This window comes from Pelodiscus sinensis, chromosome 7, assembly GCF_049634645.1.
Source record: "Pelodiscus sinensis isolate JC-2024 chromosome 7, ASM4963464v1, whole genome shotgun sequence".
NCBI lineage: Eukaryota > Metazoa > Chordata > Testudines > Trionychidae > Pelodiscus > Pelodiscus sinensis.
Genome location: NC_134717.1, coordinates 11,487,972 through 11,503,680, shown reverse-complemented (window position 1 = coordinate 11,503,680; position 15,709 = coordinate 11,487,972). Strand labels below are relative to the sequence as shown.

At 46.5% G+C, this 15,709-nt stretch overlaps 1 protein-coding gene across 1 annotated transcript in view; it reads left to right on the top strand.

Moving 5' to 3' along the window:
* The window catches only part of SLC12A8 (solute carrier family 12 member 8), an 87,858-nt gene that overhangs the window by 43,658 nt on the left and 28,491 nt on the right, over positions 1-15,709 (top strand). The window contains exon 5 of the mRNA XM_006137661.3: positions 1,155-1,268. Within this exon, the coding sequence (XP_006137723.2) occupies positions 1,155-1,268 (114 nt within the window). The remainder of the gene's footprint in view (positions 1-1,154; positions 1,269-15,709) is intronic.

The following is a 15,709-nucleotide window of genomic DNA, read 5'->3' as shown; positions in this document are numbered from 1 at the left end:
TCTGGAAAAGCACTGACAATCTTACATGAGATCGTCAGTGCTTTTCTGGAAATTCAAGAGGCCTGTGTAGACAGCTGGAAAGTTTTTCTGCAAAATCACATGATTTTGCGGAAAAACTTGCCAGTCTAGACACAGCCGTAGGGTTTACATCAGCTGATTATCTGACCGGGCCTATTTTAGTTGTATTCCAGAGGTGGATTATAGTTTTGTGGGGCCGGGAATCAGACCAAATTGGGTCGCTTCTCCACCCCTTCTGCCTGCACCCTTCATCCCCGGTTCTCCTGCCAGGGAGTGAAGCTGGGGCTCAAGAGCTTCACCTGCTCCCCTGGAGTGCTGGGTGGATGGAGAGGGGCAAGATCCCATGTCCCATCCTGCTGTCTGGCAGACGTGTCAGGCCGATAGAGCAGGTTGGGGCGGGGGAGCCAACGGCCTGGGCAAGGTGTGTGGGAGACAGTTGCACACTCTGAGAAGGGGTGGGGCCTCAGGCAGAAGGGGCGGGGCCAAGAGCAGACAGCCTTCCGAGCTACCTGAAGCCCACAGCACCCCAGCAGCCATTTAAAGGGCCCAGGGCTTCAGCCACCACTGCTGCCACAGTTGCAGCAATGGTGGCCGGCAGCCCTGGGCCCCTTTGAATCACCAGGCCCTGGGGCAATTGTCCCTTTGCCCCTCCCCCATCAGCAGGCCTGTGTGGGAGCACCCATTTTTTTGGGGCCCCCAAGTCACTAGGACCCCAGTGGTAGGGTGGCTAATCCACCACTCCATTTATCTATAGTTTCTGCAGAAATTTAAAATAGAACCATTTTTTTTCTGAAGCCATATTGGTTATTACAAATTTAGGGCTTAAGCCAGTTGGGGAATGTGTCACATGTGTTGGAAACTAGACCATCTCCATGGGCAGGAGAGGGAGAGAGAGTGTCTGTCTACATAGCAGCTAGACATCCACAGCTGTCCCGTGTTAGCAGACTCATGGGGTTCAGACTGTGGGGCTGAGCCCCATGAAGACATTTCCTGTGTGTGTGTGTGTGTGTGTGTGTGTGTGTGTGTGTGTGTGTGTGAGAGAGAGAGAGAGAGAGAGAGAGAGAATAAGGATTCCCACGTCTCAGCTTCCAAATCCATTTTCTCATGGTTTACATTTAAACTCCTTGTGTTTGCAGAACATGGCTTTGTTGGGTATTCAGCAGAACTTCTGCTTAACAACACACTACCAGACTACAGTACGGGGGAGTCCTTCTTCACCGTTTTCGGAGTGTTCTTCCCAGCCGCGACAGGTACTGTGCATTTTATTTCCTGAAGCTGTGTCTCCTAAGCTGCATTGCAGAAGTGAGCCCAGGTAGCAGTGTGATCCGGTCTTAGCACCTTTAAAGGCAGCAACGCAAGCAGCTCTCCTGCTTATCGGAGTTGGCTGTGCCACCCTGCCTCAGAAAGTGCATGGGAAATCAGGGATTCTGGGATGCCTCACATCCTGCACAGCCTCACTGTCCTCTTTCATGCAATCTTCTTTTTCTTTCTGGTCAGAAATTCCATGTGGTTTTTAACCTATTGGTGCTGAACTGTGGTTGGTTTGACCTCCTAATTCTCATGCTTTTTTTTCTCCCTAATGAACATTGACTCTTATCTTGACTCCTTGATACAGGAGGCTGGAATTCTTTTGTATGCAGTGATTGTTATCTGAGTAACCTGTCCTGACCACCAGAGCAGAAAGTTAGGCATTGGTTTAGGTCAGTGTTAGACTCTACTATTAACCCAGCGTGTCACATTTGAGCAAGATTTATTTTCTACATTTTGGGTAACACCTCTGAAATAAGCTAGATGGGCATTCTGCTCCCGTTTTAGATGGGGCAACTAATGCATGGGTAAGTTTTACTTAAGGTCACTCAGCAAATCAGTGGTAAAATTGGGAACAAGTCCTGTATATGTTGACCCCTAACCCTCTGCTCAGTGCACCAGCCCACAGTTACCCTCTCTCCCAACTTACAGGTTTTTCTTCGCAACAGCCTCTCTTGCTGTAGCTATTGAGAGACTCTTCCTAATGAGTGCTGCTGTATTGATGTGGTGATATGTGTAAGGTGAGGCAGGTGGCATGGTGCATGAAATACCATTGCTTATCATGCCAGCTGACACTTTTGCTAAATTTAATTGTGAGGCTGGTTTTATTTCGCTTCCCTCAATTAACAAAAAGACCATACAAATTGAATCTGGCCACACCAAGGGGGAATGAAATCACCATCAATTCGTGTTAGAATACCTCTTGTTGATGCTGTTTTCATGCTATAAAAAGTACCGATTGTAAGCAGTTTCCATGGTGATGAATCCTTGGATTATAGAATGAACTTTGAGAGGATTAGCTCTAAGCAACTAGCTGAAAGTCATTAGCAGAGTTGCTGCAATACAAGGAGGCATATTATAGGGTTTCATAAAACAGATGGAATAAACGAGTGTTCCAGGAGCATAAATACTTGTTTTGTTAGAAATCTACCTCGGATGCTTTGGAAGAGCAAGTGTTCCCCTTGCTTCCCTTTTGTCCCAAGGTATTCGCTCAGCCAGCCTGATCTCCAAGGCTACGTGAACTTATTGCAAAGACTGACTGAGGAATGTTTCTTTCAGTGGCTTGTGTGGCGCTTAACAGAAGGGAATTTGCTTCCCATTTCCTTAAACACTCCTATAGTGCTGTTTGGACGATGCTAATGATAAAGGGAGTGTTTGCTAGCGTGGGGCTAGAAGAGGTGCTGATGTGTCGGGCCTCTGCGTCTCCTGTTTTATGCATTTTTGGAAGCTTTTGTTGAGTAGCTGGAATACTTGCCCTTTTGCTCACTTGTTATGGAAAGACTGAAGCACCTCAAAGGCTTTTGAATCCTCTATCATTGTTCTAACACAACCTAAGGGCTTCATCTTCCATGGGGATTGAGTGTATTCAGTACCTTAATGGAAACTCGGCCACTGTGAAAGTACCTGAGTTATTTCTTGTTTGCCTTTCGTTGGACATGCTTATTCTAAGCCCAAACAAGTTGGGCAGTGATTTGGCTGGCAGTTTCTTGCATATGCCCAGTGAGAGTTTGTAGTACTTTGAAACATTTCCTGTGCTATCTTATCAGCGTAGCTAATGGCACCATAAGCTCCCCCCCACCCCGGGAGAATTACTGCTCCAAGTTCAGCTTCAAGATGTAGCATCCCAGGAAAGGCAATGGCAGATGATATTGTTTTTCATTTCTCTCTTACTCGTGATTACTGTCTATGGAGTGCAGCATCTCCTAACCAGATAAACAGGGGGAAAAGGAGTACAGTAGAGTTGCAGAGTTAGGTCCATCAATGGCTATTAGCTAGGATGGGTAGGAATGGTGTCCCTGGCCTCTGTTTCTTTGGAAATGGGAGACAGGGGAGGGATCACGTGAGGATTACCTGTTGTGTTCCCTCCCTGTGGGGCATCTGGCATTGGCCACTGTCAGCAGACAGGATACTGGGCTAGATGGACCTTTGGCCTGACCCAGTATGGCCGTTCGTATAATTATGCACGTCAAAGGTACGAATGGACTGGTCAGTCACACGCCTCGTTTGGACCAGGAAACAGACAGCTGAGCCCCTGTAAGCAAACACAGGGGTAGGTAGGCCATTGTACAATTTTGGTGTAGACCAACCCTAAGTGACCTGCTCTATATCATGCATGAAGTCTGTGGCGGAGCTGAGAATTGAACCTAGGTTCCTTGAGTTCCCATTCATTCCCTTAGCCACAAGACCATGCCACAAAAATTGTGAGGCACTCAGCCATGGCCCTTAGCTAGATTCTGGTTTGTTAGCTAAGATAAAGGGGAGTAGCATGCATTTTCTTCTCTCCCCTCCTTCAGTAACAGTCCCTTGTAGAGTCAGACTGATTGAACTGGCAGGAGAGAGGTTTTGATATGATGACTTTTTAATAATAGAAGTGAAATAATCAAGGAACTAGAAGGTTCTGCTCGTATGGGGACAGTCTGTCAGAATGCAAAGAGTGCTGTTCCTCAGCTTCTATTTGAGGGTTTTGTGATGGATGATGAAGACCTCTCTCTCAGCTTTTCTCTGCTGGACATTGCAGGATTTATGTCTGGGAGTGAAGAGGAACTTCACAGAAAGAAACCATTAGAGTTCCAAGTTCAGAATGGTTAAAGTACATTCACTTTGTGGAGTTCTGTATGGTGGGGGCTGAGTGGGGTTTGGAGGTTGGAACTATCTCAGAGTGAAACGATTTCATAGGGCAGTGATTTTCAACCTGTGGTAGGACTATGTCTAAAGAGTCTGGAAAAGGTGGTTGTTACCGTAGAACAGTGTTTTCCAGTCGATGGCCCATGGACTCCTAGGAGTCCGCACACTGTGTCTAAGGTTTCCAAAGGAGTCTGTATCTCCATTCAAAATTTTGTAGCAGTCTGCAAATGAAAAAAAAAGTTGAAAACCACAGCCATAGGGCATAGAAGTAGAGGGTTAGAGTAATGGGAAGTTCTTTCCAAATGCCAGCCTTTAATAAATCCATTATTAATAGTGGAAATACTCACACATAAGGTAACATTAAGAACTAGAATGTATCATTGAAGTGATATTAAGGAAACTGTGCTGCTCTGTGTAATGAGGCATCAGGCTCCAATTATGTGTGAGCCCCTGTGTATCGCACCACTTGTGAGCAAACACTTTTCACAGAGCAATTAATCCAAAGCTGACCTCAATGGAAATCTACAAAACACTTTCAAAAGACAAGCCCGAGAACTCAAATGTATAACTTTGCTAGACACTAAAAATCCTGGTCTTAATAAAAAATACTGGATTTATGGCTTATCATAACGTGTAGCCCACTAACCCGCTTTTTTGTCCTATGACTGCTGAGATATTAATTGGCCACTTCACCTTGAATTGTTTCTTAGCATATATGTTAACTACTCATGCTAAACAATCTGTTCCCCCATGTATTTGGCTGTGACATTCTGAGTACCTTCTAAGTCTGAAGAAGAGCTTTGTGTAGCTCAAACGCTTGTCTCTTTCACCAACACAAGTTGGTCCAACAAACAATATTACTTCACCCACCTTGTCTCTGAAGTGAAGCTGAGTATATTGTACTTTCTGGGGATTTCATTTAAAGAAAAATAAGGCTGTGTTCCAAATTCTGTTGTTTCTCTGGATTTCCAGCAGTCCGAGTGGAGTTCGTCCGGTTTTACACCGACACTAGGTTTACCTGGTGCCCAGTTTTTGACTGAAAAGTCTGGTCAAAAGGGGTTTGTAGGGTACCTGGTCAGAAGCACTGACTGGATTTCAAAAGTCTGAATAATGCCTGCAGGGCACCAGAAAAGGGGACTCGGCATTTGAAAACACCACCTGAGGAGGGGGCCACCAATGCCTGAAGCCATGGGGACCAGGAGGGACCAGGGCAGGGGACAAAGCAGCATGGGTGAGAATGGGGAGGGTGCCAAGTAATCAACCTATGCCAGTCACTTCTCAGTTGGGGCTACCTCTTATCTGCATCTTGTTGGCGGGAAGGCAGTCAGGATCTGTGTCACTTCTCAGCCTGGCTCTGCAGAGGCAGGTGAGTCCTGGGGCGAGTGAGTGAGTGAGTGATGGGAGGGAGAGTGAGTGGCTGAGGCAGAGCCTGTGGGGTCCAGGTTTAAGAAATGTGAAAGTTGGAAACGCTAAGTTAGTCTCAAATTCTTCTCCTAGTAACCTATTTCTTTCCATGCAATAGCCACTTAAAGCATTTCAGAGGGAAGGAGTGTTTAGCTGGCTTTGTTCTTAAAAGTTCTGTAATTTAATGATAAAGAGGTGATCCATGTGCGTGTGTACGTACATACATGTTGCTGTCTTGTATGTGTATTTATGGGTATGGAGGAATATTGACCATGTCACAAAGGCTAAAATAATTACTGTCGAGGGAGTAAAAATACCTGTATTTTTATAACTTCTCCAAAGCACAAATGAATGTATTTTTTCATTAACACAATATATATACCCCCACCTCTGTGACTTCCACTCCAGTTCATCTGATGAAGTGGGTTTTACCCATGAAAGCTTATACCCTAGTAAACCTGTTAGTCTCTAAGGATACGTCTACACTAGCTCGTTAGTTCGACGAGGAGTAACAGTAGTTCTAATCAGGATCTTTAATTCGAACTACCTACTCCGTGCTGTGTGTAGCCGCGGGCACGGAGTTTGGACTAAGGGATTTAAAAATGGCGGTGCCCGGGAACATGCAAATGAAGCCCAGGATATCTAAGTGTAGACATACCCCAAGCTACCCACAGGACTCCTCATTTTTTTTTGCGGATACAGACTAACACCCCTCTGAAATGATTTTTTTTTTTTCAAAAAATTGCGTGTGAATGCATTCCAAATTAGTCTGTATTATTGCCATGACTTCACATGTGTGCTTGATGAACGGGTAACCAGTAAACATCACCCTTCCTAGGTGATGCTTATTGGGTAATGTTTGAGCAGTGTCACACTGTGCCAGGGTGGGAGCCAGCTTTCTGGGGTCAGCAGCCCTGCTGGGCCAGCAAAGCTGAGAGCAGCTGTCCCATGGACTATCCCCGACTTGGGATCTTGATTAATTGGTTAACCAGTTAAATCTAATGTTTTAACCAGTTAACTGATTAAAATGGATTTTACATCCCTAGTATGGAACTGGGCATGTACGCATTTAACTGGGAATTTACATGTGCAAAGAGCCACAGAAACTGCACAGCTTATATCGTTGCTTTCACAGTGGCAGTAACTGCATGCACAAAGTGGACACAGTTGTTGGTGCCTCAGAGAGGTAGCTGTGTTAGTTGGTAACTTAAAAACACTTGAAAAATGATGAGTGGTCCTATGGCACCTTAAAGACTACCAAAAATAAATAGATAGATAGATAGTATCATGAGCTTTTGTGAGCACAACCCACTTCTTCAGATGAGTGGAGCAAAAGGCACAGAAACTCCAAAATTTAAAGCAGAAAAGGAGAGGAGAGGGGGAGGGAAAAACCCCTGTCAATTATAGTGTCCATGCTAAATGAAGCTAATAGAATGGGCTGTAAATGTTCGATACTTAGCTTTTGAGGTCATTTGGGTGTTGAATATAATGGCCCAACCAGTTCATGTCTTTGTCCTTGGGTGATAGTGTCAAATTTGCATATGAAGGCCAGTTCCACAGTCTCTCTCTGCAGTTGGTTCCTGAAATTCCTTTGTAGAAGAATGGCTACTTTTAAATCCATTAATGAGTGCCCAGGCAGGTTAAAATGTTACCCCCACAGGTTTATGCATGTTACCATTTCGAATACCTGATTTGTGCCCATTTAACCTTCGTTGAAGAGACTGTCCAGTTAGGCCAGTATACAAGGCAGAGGGGCATTGCTGGGACTTGATGGCATATACCAAGCTGTTGGTGCATTTTTGAAAATGAAGCCGGAAGTTTGTCTTAGGCAAAGAATTTTCTTTTCTTATTCCTAATAAGACCCAAAGAATTTCTTTTCAATAAAAAATGCATCTTAGAATGAACACTGTGTTGTGTTGTTTGGGAACAGTATTCTTCAACTGCTGGTCCCTGTCTACATTCCCCTGTGAGCACTGTGCGCTCCATGTTCCTGTGACTGAAGAATTTGTTCAGGCAGTGTCCATTGCGCCATGACTCTATCCCTGCGATTTGCATGCGCTGCACTGGTGGCAGGAGGTGCAGTGTGGACCTACTAATTACTTCTCAAGTTCCTTCTTTACTGTCACATGGCCTGAATAGGAACCTTCAGTGTCAGACTCCCAGGGTATGTCTACACTACCCTCCTATTTCGAAATAGGAGGGTAATGTAGGCATACCGCACTTGCAAATGAAGCCCGGATTTGAATTTTCCGGGCTTCATTTGCATAAGCCGGGCGCCGCCATTTTTAAATCCCGGCTGGTTCGAACCCCGTGCCGCGCGGCTACACGCGGCACGAACTAGGTAGTTCGAACTAGGCTTCCTAGTTCGAACTACCTAGTTCGTGCCGCATGTAGCCGCGCGGCACGGGGTTCGAACCAGCCGGGATTTAAAAATGGCGGCGCCCGGCTTATGCAAATGAAGCCCGGGAAATTCAAATCCCGGGCTTCATTTGCAAGTGCGGTATGCCTACATTACCCTCCTATTTCGAAATAGGAGGGTAGTGTAGACATACCCCCACTGGGGTACCCCTTTGTACATAGGTCTGAGACAGGAAGGAGTGCACCGCCTCGCATGAGGCCTAGCATAACGCCGGGGTGATGGAGAATACACCTAGGGACCGACAGGTGGCCTGTACGCTAGGTGGGAAAGGCTGAGACTTCCCAAACCGCCAGCCTAGCCCTGCCTACACTCCACCCCCAGAACGCCTGCTGTAGGCTACTCAGGCAGAGTGTTGCTGTCCTCAGCACCTGCCCTCTCCAAGCTCCTTACCAGGGAGGCTGCAGCCATGTTTCCTCCTCCATTGCTGGTGCTTCACGTGCTACCCACCCTTGCCATGTTCTGGGGCCAGGAAAGCTGGAACCATGCACCCTCCTCCCTCCCCAGTGCTCCGTGCACCGCCTACTCTCCCCATGATCCTGGGCTGGGGAGGCTGGAGCTGCATGCCCGCCCCATGTTCTCAGCCTAGAGAGGCTGGAGCTACATGCCCTTCCTGTGCTTAAAGGCTGGGGAGGCTGGAGCTGCATGCTCCAGGCCAGGTAGGCTGGGGCCACATGCAACCCAGGGAGGCTGGAGTCACCCGCTTTTCCCATGCTCCAGGGCCGGGAAGGTTGAGGACACACCCTCTCCTCTCTCCCTGTGTTTTGGGGCCTGGGAGGCTGGGGACATGCGTCCTCCTCCCTCCCCGTTTTCCAGGGCTAGGGAGACTGAGGATGCATGCCACCCACCCTCATCCTCTCCCCATGTGAAGACAGGGAGGTGGCTTGGCTCCCATGGGGGGCAGGGCCTCAGCAGAAGGGGTGGGCTGGGACTGGGGCTGAGGGCTAGGCACCCCCAGCTCTACCTTCACCAACTGCCTGTGTATGGACCCTCTGTCAGGGTTTCCTCAGAGCAGGAAATCCTGTCATAAGCACAAGAGCAATCTCTGCCAACCCCCAAGTTCACTCCAAAGAGGATGAATCCCTCTCTGACCCTGTCCAAATCCGGCAAGTCTTTGCACCTAGCTCCCAAAGACCTAAGTCCCAGATCCATGATAAATAAGCAGAGTAGCACCAGTACCAAACTCCACACCAGCAATGCCACTGCCAGTATCAATGAAGAGCATCCATAAAGAATTTCAGCCACCGGGGGTATCACAACAACCTTCACTGAAGAAAGTCAGTCCAGACAGGAGATCTGGAGCTACCTGGAACCAGCCTCCCCTACCCAACCAAAACACTCTCCTCGGGATCCATGGTACCTCAGGCCTTAGGAACCTCCGTAACACACCTTCAATCCTTCCTGCTGACCCTATTACCCAGGTCTATGTAATATATTAAAGTCGTATTTCCCCTTCCTTCAAAGAAAGCAACCAAAACTTCCTCCTGACCCTATAGAAGAGGATATCATCCATTCCAGCTATACCATAGACTTTCCTTATCCCTCCACAAACCCTTCCCTGTCCAGATACCATTCTCACCAGGAGATCCCTCTTCCAGGGGCCAGAATTTTCCCTTCACCATGGAGCAATAGAGCAAGTACCTCTTTAGTATCGGGGAAAAGGTTCTATTAAAAATATACCCTAGTTCCCAAAAAGAAGGGAGGGTTGACACTCATTCTCGACTGGCAACACTTAGTCAGTTTAGTCACAAATTAAAATTATGTTTGGTTACAGTGGAATCAATGATACCATCTCTGGAAAAGAACCCTTGGTTCACAACTCTTGAAATGAGAGACACGTGGGCATTCACTCTTCCCACAGATGATTCTATAGATTTATAGTGGATCACAACCATTATCAAGACAAGCCACTTCCATTTGGTCTAGAGCTGCTCTCAAGGTCTTCCCTCAACATGCAACCAGCATCAACATTGGTGTTTTACCTTGCAGAGAATGAAACGAATAAGAAAGCCAGCTAGATTTTTCATTACTATAGCAGAATGCATTTGAGGTCAAATTGGATGCTCCCAGAAGTTCCTTAAGGGTATGTCTACACCACACCCTAAACTCGAAATAAGATATGCAATTTGAGATACACAAATTGCATATTTTATTTTTAATCTATTTTTACATTTGAAATCTGGTGGGTCTACACAGCGACAAATTTCAAAATAACACGTTATTTTGGGCCATCCCTTATCTCTCGTGCAACGAGATTTGCCAAGGTGGCTAAATAGTGCTCCCATTATTTCAAAAAATATTTTGAAATAATGGGCGGCTTGTGAAGATGCAGGGTAGCTATTTCAGGAACCTTTGGTATCCCAAAATAGCCATGCAGTGTAGACATACCCTTAGGGTACGTCTAGACTACCGCGTTTTGTTGACGGAAGTTTTGTCGACAGATACTGTCGACAAAACTTCCATCGACAAAGAGCGTCCAGACACATTGAGTTCTGTCGACAAAGCAAACTGCTTTGTCGACAGAACTCCGTAGTCTGGACGCAATGTTACAGGCAATAACACCTTCTGTCGACAGAGTTCTGTCGACAGAAGGTGTTATGCCTCGTAAAATGAGGTATACCAGCGTCGACAAAACTGCTGAGTTCTGTCAACGTTATGTCGACAGAACTCAGCGGTAGTGTAGACGCTGGTATAGTTTTGTCGACAAAAGTCCACTTTTGTCAACAAAACTAGGTAGTCTAGACACACCCTAAGTGATTTTGTATCCTACTCCATTATCAGACGGTACATTGAGTTAGGGCTCACTCTGTAAGGTACAAGTGGCCTCTGAAGCATTTTTCAAGAGGTCCCCTGCTTAACATTTTCAGGTCAGCTATTTGGAGCTCCTTCCATACATCGATGAAACATTATGCCTTGATCAAAGACTCTTTCACTGATGCATCATTTGGACAGCAGTTCAACAACAGCTATACCACCTGCATCCTCCTTCTCTTTAAGAAATACTTGTCAGCCTCCACGCCACAGAATACAACATAAGGACCTGCACTCAGGGACAGGAGAGTTAAGGTTACTCACCTTGTTGAAACTGGAGTTCTGCAAGATCCGTCGTCCCTTTCTGTATTTCACTACCTGCCCTGTTTCTCTTCTGCTTTGGATCTTGACATGATTTGTGGTGGAAAAGGAATTGAAAATGGGGTTAATCCACCCTGTCCCATCCCACCCCACCCCTTATGCCCTACAGAGAGTAGGGATGCAGGTGTGGACCAGCCTAGCTTACTTGCAAAAACCCTGTAGTTTCAGACACATGAAGCATATATGTACTCACAATGGAACATAAATAGTTATCATACATCTCAAAGACCTCTAGTTACCAAAAGGTAAGTAGCTCTTGAGGTCATTTTAGTGTGAAATATCTTTGCATTGAAACTGAATTTTGGAATATACTGTATCTGGTGTTTCAAAGTGACAGCAAATAGATTCAGAAGTCTTGGGCTAAAGAGTCTGCTGATGCAAAATGGCACAGCTCCACTAAGGCTGTGGAGTGGTGCCAATGAACGTGAATCGAGAATTTGGCCCCTTTTAGAAATGATCTGGCATTGTCCATTTCTCATCTCCTGAGGAATGAAGAAGATGAGGAATAGAAAGGCCTTTCCTTTTTACCTTGACCAATGTACTAGGCCATGTAAAAATCTTTGTCATGTGAAAGTGACGGCTGTGAGCACTGACAATTTATAAAGCAGGGGTGGGGAATCTCAGGTCTAGGGCCAGATGCAGCCCCCGGCTTGCCTGGATCTGGCCCCTGAGACTAAGGGGTTCCCCCCACCGCAGGGCTGGAGCACACAAAATCTACTAGCCTGGGCCCCCAAGGCTCTGGTATCTGAGGGGAATGTGGAAAATGTCTTTCTCCTTGTCAATCAGGGGCCACATCGCTGGGGAAAGGGGTGGTGTTTGATTTTTCATTGTTTGCTTCTTGCTTGTGTGTGGCCCCTGACTGATTTTTCTGTGGGTCAGTGGTCCCTGACCCAAAAGAGGTTCCCCATCCCTGCAGTAAAGTGTAGGTGGTGCAGGCTGTTGATTGTCTCTGACCTATGATGTAAGTAGCACTCTCCTGCAAAAGTTCTACTGTGTCCATCCCCGCTGAGTAGGATTACGTTGGGTGGTGTTGTGCTGCACAGGCTTTCTTGATACTCCCCTGGTTTCCTGGTTGACTTGACTACATTTTTATCCTGCCTTGCCATGATCTGCTTTGGGAGATAGTAGTCAGTATGGAAAATCCAGGCTGCTATCGGATTGAAACAGAGACGTGTTTCAGTTCTCTCTGTGAACCATCAGCAGATAGGATTGTTCAAACTGGGAGGGGAATGAATGTTTCCTTGGGGGCTGATCTATGTCTGGAGGAGAGAAATGTCCCTGCTTCTCATGTTGATTTTTGGCCAGTGTTTTTTTTCTTGAGAGCTAGAATTTTTGGAGGAACTCCCTCCTGCTGCTTGCCAGTCAAAGCCATTCTTCCTTGTATTTAGCAGGGCGGGCTTTATTATTAAGGGTAGGCAGGTTGCTGCTTCATTGTAAAGAGCGGTTGTTGCATCTGCTATTCAGGAAAGCACTTCGTGAGATGCCAGCTATCCCCGTGGGTGTAACATGGCTTTTGTGGACAAGGTGGCTAAGAATAAAACTGCAAGAAAGCTCTGGCACCACCTGTAACTCCTGAACTTCCCTGGTCCTATTCTCTGAGACCTGCATGTTGTATACAGGAGGCTGTATTGGCCTGTATGGTCGATGATGCCCATATTAATTCTTGTGCTCTATATCAGTGGTTCTCAAACTTTTTGGCCTGTGGCCCACCAGGCTCAATGCAAAACTGTCTGTGGACCACCTGTTGCTAGTGGAAACTTGCCGTTAATTACGTGATTGCGCCTGAGCCATTTTGCTAGGGCTGCAGCTTGGGAGAATGATTTAATTTAACAAGTAAAAAAGGAAATATTAAATTATTAAACAGAGGAAGCCCATTAACTTTCTCATGTTCGTTTTTCAAACTTTGTTTTAAGTAAAGTAAAATATTAATTTATGTCCAACACAAACAGTTTCAATGTTTTCTCTCTTTATGGTGGGGTGGGGAACCTTTCTTGGATCAAGGGGCACTGACCCACAGAAAAATTATTTGAGGACCATACAAGTGAGAAGCAAAACAGCTCCTCCCAAAACTCCCAACCCTCACCGATGTGGCCCCCAACTAACACACCTCCTCTGGAGCTCCAGCAGCATGGGGCGAGGTGGACTGACAGGAAGGACTGAGGTTCAGAGCTTTCCATGGGCCGGATTTACTCTTCTGGGGTTTTGGGGTTAGTGGATTTTGTGGAACACCCCTCCAGGCTCTGGGGTGCAGACAAAAATGAGGGGTTCAGTATGCAGGACAGGGCTGCAAGTGAGTGGGATGGGGTGAGAGTACAGGATATGGGTGAGAAGTAGGATGCATGAGCAGGTTAGGAGTAGAGTAGCTGGCCAGTGGGGAGGAGGCAAGAGGAAGGAAAGGAACAGGTTGTGGGAAGGGCATCTGACCAGGGAGGAGGATTCAGAAGCAGGCTGAGGGTGGGGTGTGTAGCTGGGGAGAGGGTACAGGAGCAAGGGAGGGTACAGGAGTAGGCTGGGGATAGGATGTGTGGCCAAGTGGATCCAAGGGGGTGGGTGCAAGAGCAGGCTGGGACTACGGGGTCTTGGTGGGGGGCAGTGCAGGAGCAGGGTAGAGTGTGGGGTCTGGGCATGAAGGGAGCACTTACTTGGTTTCGAGCCCCACGCTTGTCTCAGGCATCGTGTCTCAGGCATGCTTCCTACTGCTCCCATTGGCCAGATTCCAGCCAACAGGAGCAGTGGGGAAAGCCTCCAGGCAGCACGTCAGGGCTCTGCTGTTTCCCCAGCCAGAGGAGGGGGGAAGGCAGCACCTGGAGTCACTTCTGGCTCCGCTTTGTTCTGCTTCTTTCCCAAGAGGTGGATCTAGTGGGGAGGCTCAGGGCTTCTCCCCCAAGAGGGAAGCTAGCGCTGGCACTCCAACTTCATAGGGGGAGGAGGATGCAAGGCTGGAGTGCCAGCGCGGGTTTCCTGCTGCGGGGAGGTAGAGGGAGGATAGAAAGGGGGTGGGACTGAGCTTGAGCCATGGACCACCTAGACGGCGACTGTGGACCACTAGTGGTCTATGGTCTGCAGTTTGAGAACCACTGCTCTATATAATCTATCGTACTCACATGGTCCTGGGACTGTACATCAGAGTGGCTCAAAGCTTTTAGTGTACTTCTCTCCACACACCACTGTGGATAAGGAAGTACCGTAAATTAGTGAATATAGCACGCATCCAAGTATTACACTCATTCATTTATTACCCACAGTTTTTCTATTGTATGTAAAAAATATATTAAATACCCGCGGACGTATATACCCCGCAGGTTTTCGTAAAGAACAATAAACTACCAAAATCTGTGTTGGCTTCTTTTCATTAGGTATAAGCATAGTATAGAATACTAGGGTATGTTGAATCATCCTTTCTGTTTATGGTACTATTGAAACCCTAAACTGCTTGAGGTACCGTAATTGTCCCAACTTTGAAGTTGTAGGCATTCAGCAGTACAGCTATTGCTTGCATGAAAGGCAAAACCAGTATAATTTTGTGGGTCAATTAACATTATCACAGAACAAAGTCATCAACTATCATATCCAAGAGACTTCTGCCGCCTTCATAAAAGAATCTGATGGTCTTTGATATGGTTGCCACTTGCCAGCTGTGAACATTGAAGATTATGACGTCATGCAACCCGATAATACTGGATCTTGGTATAAGGGTAATGAACCACGGCTGAGGCCGCTGAGCTATAAAAAAGCAATAAGCACTACCCTAGTACCAGTATATAAGACCCATACCAACCACAAAGTTTTACAACTTTTTCAGTTTATAACAAATATTGTCCAAGAAAATATTTTTAAAGATGCCTAGTGCAAATCACATACAGCCGATTTTAAACTATCTGTTGTTAAATATGCAAAAGAAAATGGCAGTAGAGCATCAGGCAGAAAATTTTCCATTAATAAAAAGTCTGTTCGTGAGGGGAGAAAAGAAGAAGAGGAGATTGAGAAATTAAATCCTTGCAAAAGAGAGCGCCGAGGAAAGAAAGCCAAGTGGCCAAATCTAGAAGAAAACCTGGCAAAGTGGGTTCTTGCACAGAGAGATAGCCAACGTGCAGAAACGAGTCTCTTAAAATATTACTACAATGTGATACCAGTAATATGAGTAAAAATCTAATTGCATAACATGTGGACATATATACCCTGCGGGGGGGGGGGGAGGATGCGTGGTAGGGAAAAACTTGGACAACCCATGGGCTATATTCGTTAATTAACGGTAGTATTATCCCCATTTCACAGATGAGAAACTGAGTGGTCAAATGACTTGCCCAAGATTGCACCAGAGTCAGTTCCAGGATAGGATCCTAACCACTGACCTTCCTTCCGCCTCAGTGGTGTTCACTTCGTTGCCACGGAAGGTGTCCCTTGCAGACTGCAATCTACTGGAATGGCAATGAGTCCCCTTTGCAGTGGGGTTTCTGCCAAGGGAGTTGCTCTTGCCTAGTCTTTGGTTCCGGAAGAAATGCCGCACAAGGGGCCAGTCACTTCAGGGGAGAGCCTTAGAATCATAGAATCCCAGGGCTGGAAGAGACCTCAGGAGGTCATCGACTC